The sequence below is a fragment of the Chaetodon trifascialis genome, chromosome 6, assembly GCF_039877785.1.
Source record: "Chaetodon trifascialis isolate fChaTrf1 chromosome 6, fChaTrf1.hap1, whole genome shotgun sequence".
In the NCBI taxonomy this organism is placed as follows: Eukaryota; Metazoa; Chordata; class Actinopteri; order Chaetodontiformes; family Chaetodontidae; genus Chaetodon; species Chaetodon trifascialis.
This window is the reverse complement of record NC_092061.1, coordinates 3,064,335-3,074,770: the sequence shown is the minus strand read 5'-3', so window position 1 is coordinate 3,074,770 and position 10,436 is coordinate 3,064,335. Positions and strand designations below refer to the sequence as shown.

Here is a 10,436-nt window from a genome sequence, read left to right as displayed (position 1 = left end):
GCTGTGGCTTCGAAACAAAAACACAGAGGAGGGAAAACAGGTCTCAGCAAACAAAGCTACAGCTGCTCGAGCTTAACGGCCGTGTGATTAAGTAGATCTTCCACACAACAAAGGCAAACGCAGACTTATTGCCGTTTTTATGAGAGCTGAAATCTAAAAAACATTACGCATGATTTCCTGCCAATCTGTGGTAATCACCACGGAGAGCTGATGGACCATCAAAGACACAATCAGCCGGTGAAGACGCACCGTCAGCTCTGCGCCGGCGCTGATTTGGGCTCTGATTTCCCTTTTGGCCGCCACTGGTCAGAGTCACGTACGAGCAGAGCGCACACGTCATGTGGAGGGAAAGTCGGCCAGCAGCGATGGCTTCTGTCTGCTGAGTGTGTGACCACGTACTACTCATGTCGTGGGGACAGAAATCTGTTTACACAGTCAGACTGTGGGGACAAAACGGACGTCCCCGTGAGGTAAATCACTGACTTGTAGGATGAAGACTTGAGAGTCAGGTCAGGGTCCTGGAAGTGAAGCTAAGCCTCCGGGAAATGAATGGAAGTCAATGTACAGTGCTGCTTTCTGAAGAGATGGAAACACGACTGTGTGTGTGTGTGTGTGTGTGTGTGTGTGTGTGTGTGTGTGTGTGTGTGTGTGACACTCATTCAATAACTGGTGGAAGCACAGTGATCCCACCCATCTCCACCCAGTCCTGAAATACACCAGGCAGGATGGTTACGGACACACAAAGACGCTGCACACAGGCCTGATGAAACGAGTCCTGATCCTTTAATCATCCTGTTAGCGACTAAATTCTTTCTGAACCAACAAATGGCTCCACAGATGAAGCTGCACACATTTTCTCACACAGCTGAAAACCTTTGGATGATCTCTGCATAACTTTATCTGGATCGGTTTCCAGTTTTCCTGCTGATGTTTAATCCTTCTGCAGTTCTGGATTTGATCTCCAAGCCTGAGAAAAAGTGCAAAGATCAAAGATTCGTCATTATGCAGACGATGCAGTTTTCTAAACCTGTGGAGCTTCTTCACTTCAGTCTGAATCATTTCACACCGACCTTAGGCAACATGTTGAACACCTGAAAAACATTTACTATCAATTTGAAGTCGCATTGTGTTTATTCTGCCTGCATGTCCACTCCGTCATTAACATCTTTATTACCATTCTGTCCGTCAGGGTTTCACATTAGGAGTTATTCTCCCAGTGATTATCTCAGATCTTCATGTTTTCACTTCACATCTGTTATCTCAGAAGAATTCAAGAGAACTTTAAATAAATGATAAATGGCTCCTTTGTTAATCATCTGTTGTTACGTTACCTTTATTTTAGTATTTTCTGTTGTCAGCTGTTTGCTTTGTTTGTCTTCTATTGTTTCGTCTGCAGACATGCTTGCTGTAGTCTGCCTAGCAACAGAGGTTCAACTTCAACTAAATGTCAGGTTGTCCTGTGGGTGGCGCTAGATAAAAAGGCCTTTAATATCTTTGAAGCTTAAAAGTGCTTTGAAAGTTTTGTACAAAATCCAGAGAAGTTAAGGGAAACAAAGGAGGAGCAAATCAGAACCGTCATGCTAATTATTAATATTCATTTCTCTATTAGCTGCTAATTGTTAATTAAATAATATGTAATATTTGTTATATGTAATATAACAAATTAGAAATAGTGATGTATTATTAACTGATAATTCATAAGATCACTGATGACTAACTGCCTATTATTAAAGGATATAGTGTACTGTTTACTGCTAATTAATAATTTATATACAGGATAATTAATCATTGTAAATAAAGAAAAGTGCTGATTGGCTCATTAACTTCATTGTGAAGAGTTTGATCATTGATCCTGCAGACTAATCACCTGCTGCTTCGAACAGTTTCACAGTATTAATTAGCTACTATCTAATTAATAACTGCTAATTATAACCAGCAGCTCCAGCAGGAGGGGGTTTCGGTCACTTGCTCACGGGCCCTTCGGCAGCGACGCACGGCAGGAGCGAGGAGGACGTGCGCGCCGCTGTCGGTTGTACATGGAAGTGATCCAGATCATGAGGGCTGGACTGGATCCAGGTGCAAAAAAAGCCTGGCAGGATCATTAAGAGGGAGCTCTCCAGTGCGGAGCGCACACACACACTCACACTCACACACACACACACTCACTCCAGCGGAGCAGAGCGGGGCAGAGGAGCTCTCATCCAGCTCGGTGCCAGACGCGCGTCGACTCCGTTTCTGCGCGTCTTTTACTGCGTTTTCTTTGGTTCGACGTTCAGAGTAGCTCACGCGTCGCTTTGGTGTCGACATTGAGAGTTTTTAGAAGTTGGTTTCACACTTTTCTCGCCTGGTTGGAATATCTTTCAGGGTTAAAGGTGGACACCTCTCGACGCGCAGGTACAGTAAAGTTTGGAGAGAAATAAAGGCTGGAGGTCTGTGCGCACTGCGCGGCCGATGGTTCAGTGCTTGTTTCCTGAAATGTCTTCTCTTCTCTGCTTGCAGAAGTCATCCAGAAAAAGTTCCTCCAGGATTGTTGTGTCGACGCAGCCGCGCGTCAGGAGGAAACTTGTCAGTGCGACTTCGTCTGGAGTGTTTTTTTGGACTGAGCCGTCCCAGAAATGGTGGGGCACCTACATTTACAAGCGATGGATGATAGCCTGAAAGGAAAGAACCGGGAAGGGCTCCTCGACAGTCCGGATTCGGGGTTGCCCCCCAGTCCCAGCCCGCCCTTCTGCTCTCTCTCTCCGGGTCTGATCGAGTCGCGCTCCGGCAGCTGCACGACGCCCGTCGAGAGCCATCATGGATTTTACAAAAAGGAAAGCAGAGAAGGCAAACTGGTAAGAAACGCTGTGTTAACTTTGATGTGCAGCAGTTTTGTAATCGGAAGTCTGTTTCGTGTCCAGGATCGTTTTCAGTCACTTCATTGATTCACTGAATTAAAGGATAAAAAGCGCGAATGGCCAAATAATGACGCTCAAACTGAGAATCTGAGAGCGTTTTAGTTTCCAGCCAGAAACAGATTTCACATCAGTCCCACTCACACAACATCTGGAAGCTCTCTCTCTCTCTGTGTGCCTGTGCCTGTGCGTGTGCGTGTGTGTGTGTGTGTGTGTTACAAACTTCTGATGTTGCACTTGTGCTGAAGATGCCGCTGACCTTCAGTGATCCAGTCGATTTTCTTCCCCTTCACTGGGGTGCATCAACTGGGCCTGAACCACATGGTGTCATGAGGGTCACTGAGTTGATTAGACCCAGTTTGGTTTCCAAACCAGGGTCCAGGGACTCCCAGGGGTCCTTGCCAGGACCGCAGGGTCTCCCAGTAAGATGACAGAGAGTGAAGGCCGCGATCAGGTTTCTGTCACTGAAATGTTCTCAGAACAGACTGTGAGGGATTCACATGGAGGACTGTCGTGAAACACTTCAGGTCAGGCTTCTTCTTCACGGTCTGACGTGTCTGCCATGTTGATTAGAAGCCTGAAGAATCTTAATCGTTGCAGTAAACCAGACTTTCAGCTCTATAAAAGCTTCCAGTCAGCCCTGAGCAGCAGGTCTGTGTCGTTTATCAGATCAGTGCTTCCAGCCTGCAGATGTGTTTGGATTGTGACTTTTTACAGTGAAGCAGCGTCCAATCGCAGCTCGTCTTCACGGGTTGACTGAGTTTCTGACTGACGAGCAGTGTGACACGTCGTCTGTTTGGTCCTTCCTTCATAAAACAAGTGGAAAAAAGTCACAAATATGTTATTTCCTTACTTGTTAATCATCTCGTGACCTCTCCAGTTCACCGACAGCCCATTGGAGGGGTCCCAACCCCCATGTTGGGAACCTCTGTATCAACAGTCATCTTGTTATGGGACTGTCAGTGTTTCGTAACCTTAATACGACGCCCAGAAGTTTGATTAATGTTCATATTTATTGGTTTGCACACTGTTAAGTGATGGCCTGGAGCGTCGCTCAGTCTGTGGACAGCTGAGAACAGAGAGGTGCTGAAACGAGGAGCCAGGAAACAGAAAATACTGATTAATCTGAATGAATGAAACATGAACGATTGATTAAAGCCAAAAACACACCAGCATCTGGAAACCAGAGTCCTGCTGGATTTCAGTGGATGCAGCAGCAGAAACAGGACGGAGACATTCATGAAAAATGTCCCTGTTCAGAATCACACTGATAATCTGCCTCCTGAAGGGACGTACGGCCGAGCTAATCAACCGATATTAAATCAGCTTAATGAGCTTTTAGGAACTTCTTGCTTTCACAGGTGGTTCACTTTTTTCTTGATTTATTTCCTGAAAATCCAAATAGCTCTCGGGTATTAGGATTCAGTTATTTGTTGATAATAATTCACTTTTAAAGGTGATTTTTCCAGATATTTCCAGCAATATGTGCAACAGCTGTACTTCAGTCAGTGCACCCGATGGCAGTATTAGTACTTCGTTAGCTGAGGACAGACGTGGTGCCTCGCAGTAGAACATCTAAAGATGCTGTGCTTCATTTTCCACCCTGATTTTTTGATTGAAAATCATTTCCAGGTTGCTCCCACACGTCTTAGGAACATGTCTGTGCAGGTCGAGGTGGCTTCTGAAGTGTCTGAAGGAGGCCTCAGAAATGCAGAGGTGCATCCTGGGAGTTGCGTGACATTGATTTGCTGAAGCCTGAAACAGAGAAAGAGAGCTCCTCTAATCCTGTGGAGGTTCACATGAGTGGGACTCCTCTGCTTTGTGGTTTTCCTTTCAGAGATCAGTCCTGATAGGGGCTGCTTGTGTTTTCTAATCCCATCTGTGAGAGAAGAGTCAGACCTCTCCAGCAGAAAGAAGCGTTTCAGACGCCTGTTCAAGTCTATTTCTGTGTTGTTTTTGTGCGGCACCTGAGAACAATCCTGCAGTTCTATTCTGGGGTGCAGGGGCTTGTTAGAGAGGCTGCAGGCCGTTGCATAAGTGTTTGATGACCTCTCACTTCTAAATTAAACGTGGATAAACACTCAGACGGTCGCTCTGTTTTCAAACTTGGGTCAGATTTATGCAGACGAGGGATAATTCATCTTATACTTGCACATATTAACGTGTGAATGAATTAACAAGAGGGACAGGATGCATGGGAAGTACGAGCGTGGTCATGTGATCCCTGAAAGGCTGCAAGCTCGTCCTGTTGAAGGATGCCGGTCGAGTGTCGGTGGATTAGACAGTGGGACAGACGGGAGACAGATCTCATGACTTTTTCTAAATCTGCCTGGCTGCAGGATACTGATGATCACACTCGGACGTCCTCGCACACTCAGGATGTAAAGCCGGCGGCTGCACGTCACCAAACAGCCAGCAGTTGGAAAAGGCGTGTTTGAGTTGGCGTCTCTCTCCGCCGCTCTGCATTGTGCATTGTACACTGTGTGGGTTGCTCAGCTGCAGACTATTTTTCCTGGGCAGAAATGTGCTTCCAGGGGGGTTTATGCTTTGTGTGCACGCTGCCTGGAGGTGACCGACCCTCCACTCAGCAGTGTTTGCTTTGCGGAGGTTGCCAGAACACACTGTGGAGAAATACCTGGGATGCTCTCCATGCCGGAGCAGCAAAAGACAATCACACACTCGTGCAGTTTTCTGCAGAAATGGCCGGCCTGCAGGCTGAAGCCAGCAGCGCCGCTCGCAGTCTGTGTGTGGCGATGGCAGGCCGAAGGTAAGACGAGCTCACCCGGCGCTTGGCTGTGCCCTTGGCCTGTTCTTGCTCGTCTCCTGCAGTTGGCATGTGGGCTTCACCGCGGCCAACCCGCAGCATGTGACAGCCTCCCCTGTGTAATGTGAGAGTCGTGGTTGGGGTGCCGTTTGATTCACTGGTTAGTGTTTAGACACACACAGAAAACACTCGCCTGTTTCTGATTGGTGCAGAGGGGACTCTCAGAGGTCAAGGGTCAGTCCTCAGACAGAGAGGTTCACACAGGTAGATAAGCACAATGTTTCATCATGAGGTAAACCTGAATGAATCCTGATACTCAGTATTGGTTTACTGGAGCTTAACGAGGCCGCTGTGTTCGTTAGATTATTACAGGGGAACCTTTTAGCGCCGATGATTCATGAATTAGTCAGTGGAAAGAAAATTAATCTGCAGCTGCTTTGATAATTAGTCATTTATGGATCTTTAAAACAATAACAATCTCCTACAGTTGCTTCAGCTTCTTAAATCAAACCATTTTCTGTTAATCTACAATCAACTGGAAATCTGAAAAATGGCGATGAGTTCAAGTACTCCTCAGTGTGTGTGTGTGTGTGTGTGTGTGTGTGTGTGTGTGTGTGTGTGTGTGTGTGTGTGTGTGTGTGAAACAGCAGCAGCAGAAGCCCTCACATACACACAAGTAATAAAAAAATCTTAATTCACATGAGACTGAAGAAACTCGACAAAGACACAAGACGTGTTTGTGATCTGAGACTTTCAGTCCTCTGACGTCTTTTCCGACGACCTCTGACCTCCGCCTGGAGGCTGACAGGCGAAAAGAAAACCTGTCAGTATCACCTCTTATCGTTTTCTGACAGCGTCATCTTCACTCAGGATGCTGCTCCAGAGACTCGGATCTGCGAGTGTTTCACATTTCTGTAGGTGCAACATCTGTAAGCCAACACACACACACACACTCACACAGATCTGGTCAGACCCACACGGTGGTAATTGCTGCCATTGTAACAGCCATGCCGTTGTGGAGGCGGGTTTTCATGCGGGTGGATGAAGGAGCTGGTTTCCCTGCAGAGGGTGGAGGCTGCTGTGTTTTTCATTTGGGCTGTTGGCTCTGCTGAAACCCCCGAACATGCCGGCAGGTCAGCAGTTCATGGCTGCTCGTGTGAGATTGTGACTCTTGTGTTTCCTCTGCACAGCTGCCGTACCTGCTGCTGAACTCCACGGGCTCCGACCCCAAGACTCGCATGCACCCCGTGTTCTTCGGCGAGAGCATCGAGGTCAACCCCAAACCGGAGCAGGAAATCAAGTAAGAGCCTCAGAGACGCTGCTTCAGCCATGTGATCAGTCTTCACTTGTCAACACTGCCACCTAGTGTTCAGTCTAGATGTGTCTCTAAAGAGTCATCCTCTTCTTTTCAGGTGCAACTCAGAGGTGAAGTACGACTCCGACAAGCATTACCAGGACCAGGTCTACTGCGCCCCCGTTCCCATGGCCACCTCCTTCAGCGAGACGGTGGTGGCGGTTCGGAACTGCACCTGGAGGAGCTACAAGTCCCAGGTGTACCTGGAGCCACGGCAGAAGCCCATCAGCTACCGGAGCACCACCATCATCTACCCGAAACACGCCAAGAACACTTACCGCACCACGCTGAACTACAACGCCACGGGCTCCCGCCGCTGGTTCGTCTCCACGGTGCAGCTGGAGTCCAGCGAGGACACGAGTCCCTGCATCATCTACACAGAGGACCTGTAGGGTCCAGACTGGGCCGTCCCACACAGGGAGAGGGCGACCTGGTGATTTTGTTTTGGAGGATGAGGAACTTGGGGAGGCTCCTGCCGAGAGGGAAATACTTCAACGGAGCCCCTAAAAACCGCCATGGAGGAAACTCTGGGAGCCTTTAGTGATATTTGATCTGAGTGTATTTAGACTTTCTACTGATACAGTCTTTAAAAAGGGAGTCGGTCCTGTGGCAGTTTAAAGCTGCACTTCAATGGTTAATGTCTTATTTAATACAAGAGCTGACAAATTGGTGGCCTTTGCTCTCCTTCAGGTCGGACTGTAGCCTCAGAGAAAAGTCATGATTTCAGTCGAGCCTGCGCAAACCCAGTCACACCAATGCAAAGCTTTCTAATGCGGCTTTATTGCACTTGTTTGCTGTATGTCTCCGTCCTCTATGTGGACTTGGCTTTGCGGTGGGTGGGGTGGGGGGGTGCGTTTCAGCGCTGCATGTGAAAAATTGGACCAAAGATAGTTTGAACAGTTTATCTCTTTGTAATAAGTAAGAACAGATTTAACTAACATGCATTCAAACAGCAGCTTGTCCAGATCAATCAAACCTTTAACTTAGTGTCCTGATTATTCACCAGAACCAGAACCAGAAGCACAGTGGTCTGAGAATGAAGCTGAAGGACGACAGCACAATAACTAAAGACTGCTTTGAGAATATTTGGTACAGGAGATGAACTGAATACTTTGGGGCACGTTGGAGTTCAGGGAGTTTTGGTGAACAGGTTCTTGTTTGGTCTCCAGGAGGTGCTGAAGTGCTCAATTAATGAAGTCTGGAAGAAAAAAAACATCCTTAATTATTATTTATTAAGAATTTAACGTTAGAAACTCGGTTAATCTGCTTCGTCAGGACTGTGTGGGTGTAGGACCACATCATCTGTGGTTAGACAATGAACATGTTATGTGGCAATCATTGTTTGCGTTTTTCAATCAGTTTGTCGTTAATCTGCTTCTGTGCCAGATGGTGGAGTTTGTCTCACAGGAAAGAGAGTAAGAATGAGACAGTCGGGGGGAACATTGGACACGTCTCTCTGGACAGCTCTGGACAAAGTGTACTGAAGCAGTGGCACTCACTCATCTACTCCACCAGTCAAACACAGACAGGAACTATTTCAGCTGTCCGGGTGGTTTAGTGGTTTAGTGTCAGCGTCGCTGCTCTGGACCGGGTGGCACCAGCTATTTGTAAATCCATCACTAACTTTGAGCGTGAAGAAATTAATCATCAGTTTCAAACTCATGATTTATTAACTCATGTTGCATCATGAAAACTTTGGGAAAGTCAAGTAAAGTACCAAACATCTGCAGCTCTGTCCAAAAATTAATACACAGTTTTAAGGGGGAAACAATATTAAACTGAACTTTTACAAATGTAGGTAGTTTGTATCATTAGCTTTTGATAAAAGTGCACACACTAAGAAATATGTGTTTGTAGTATCCAGTTATGCTAACATAGCTAACATTATTTCGTCATTAAGTCTGACATTATTAACCTAATGTTAATAATAAATATGTGTTTATTATGCTAACATAGCCAACGTAATGTGGTCAAGAAATCTAACTTTATTAGCATAATGTTAATAATAGTTATGTGTTTATTATGCTAACCTAGGTAATGTTATTTGGTCATTAAGTCTGACATTATTAGCATAATGTTAATAATGAATATAATATGTGTTTGTTATGTTAACATAGAATGGAATTTAGTCAGGAAGTCTAGCTTTCTTAGCATAATGCTAATAATGCATATAATATGTGTTTGTTATGCTAACATAGCCAACAGAAGTTGGTCAAGAAGTCTAACTTTATTAGCATAATGTAAAAAATAGTACGTGTGTATGCTAATGTATTTGGTCATTATGTCTAACATTAATAGGATAACGTTAATAATAGATGTAATAAAATGTGTTTATTATGCTAACTCAGCTAACATTATTTGGTCATTATGTCTAACATTATTGCCATAATGTTAACAATAAATAATATGTCTTTTTGCTAACCTAGCCATGTTATTTTGATCATTAAGGCTAACATTATTAGCACAATGTTAATAAAAAATGTCATATACTATGTGTTAATTATGCTAACCTAGCTAACATTATTTGGTTATAAAATCTGACATTATAAAGTTAATAATAGATAATAATACAATGTGTTTATTATGCTAACCTAGCAAACGTTATTTGGTCTAACATTATTAGTGTAATGTTCAGTAAGTTTAGGTATGTCGCAACTTTAAAAAAAATAATAATTAAAAATCTCCCCCAGCGTCACTTCAGGACTTTCAACCACACAGTATCACATACTCTCTCCATTCTAAACGGATCGGACATTAGCACGCTAACGTTGGCTCTGTTGGTCGGTTTAGCCTATGTTAGCTAACAGGTAGCAGTTACAGGGCGTTTAGTAACAGCCAGTTTGTGAGCATTATCTTTTACTTTTGTGACTTGCGCTAACATTATTAGCATAACGTTCATAATATTTAGGCATGTTGATACTTTGATGAAATTTAATAAAATAATAAATTATAATATTAAATCTCCCCCGGCGTCACTTCAAAGGTTTCAACCACACAGTATCGCACTCTCTCTCTTCACTCTCAACGGGTCGGACATTAGCACGCTAACGTTAGCTCTGTCGGTCGGTTCAGCTAACGTTAGCTAACAGCTAGCAGGGCGTTTGTGAACTCTTAACGAGGCTGAATTACGAATAGCTGGTGACTCAAAGTTTCATGTTGTTTTCAGACACCAACAGATTATCGTATGGGACAGTTTCTGATCCAAAGTCTCTAAGAAGCATCAAAAATCAGATTTTCCCTGTCGAAGATGTAAAATAGATTTTTATTTGCTATCCATGACTTCTGTGTCTGTCTTATGTATTTTTAGATGATTGAACATGGCGAATATTGAAACTTCAGACTTTACCTCAGATTTTCTTAGTTATCGGTTTAATTTCATTGCAAACGTGTATTCCTGACTTAAAGTTTCAGCTTGCGGTTTTGT

General features: G+C 44.7%; 1 protein-coding gene across 1 annotated transcript; it reads left to right on the top strand.

The window, feature by feature from the left end:
• The first annotated feature begins 2,157 nt into the window (after window positions 1-2,157).
• rflna (refilin A) lies at window positions 2,158-8,753 on the top strand. Its single transcript, XM_070965492.1, has 4 exons — window positions 2,158-2,394; window positions 2,500-2,834; window positions 6,849-6,958; window positions 7,071-8,753. Exons 2-4 carry the CDS (start codon window positions 2,616-2,618, stop codon window positions 7,402-7,404), a joined length of 663 nt encoding a protein of 220 aa, XP_070821593.1. The 5' UTR covers window positions 2,158-2,394; window positions 2,500-2,615; the 3' UTR covers window positions 7,405-8,753.
• Window positions 8,754-10,436: the final 1,683 nt, after the last annotated feature.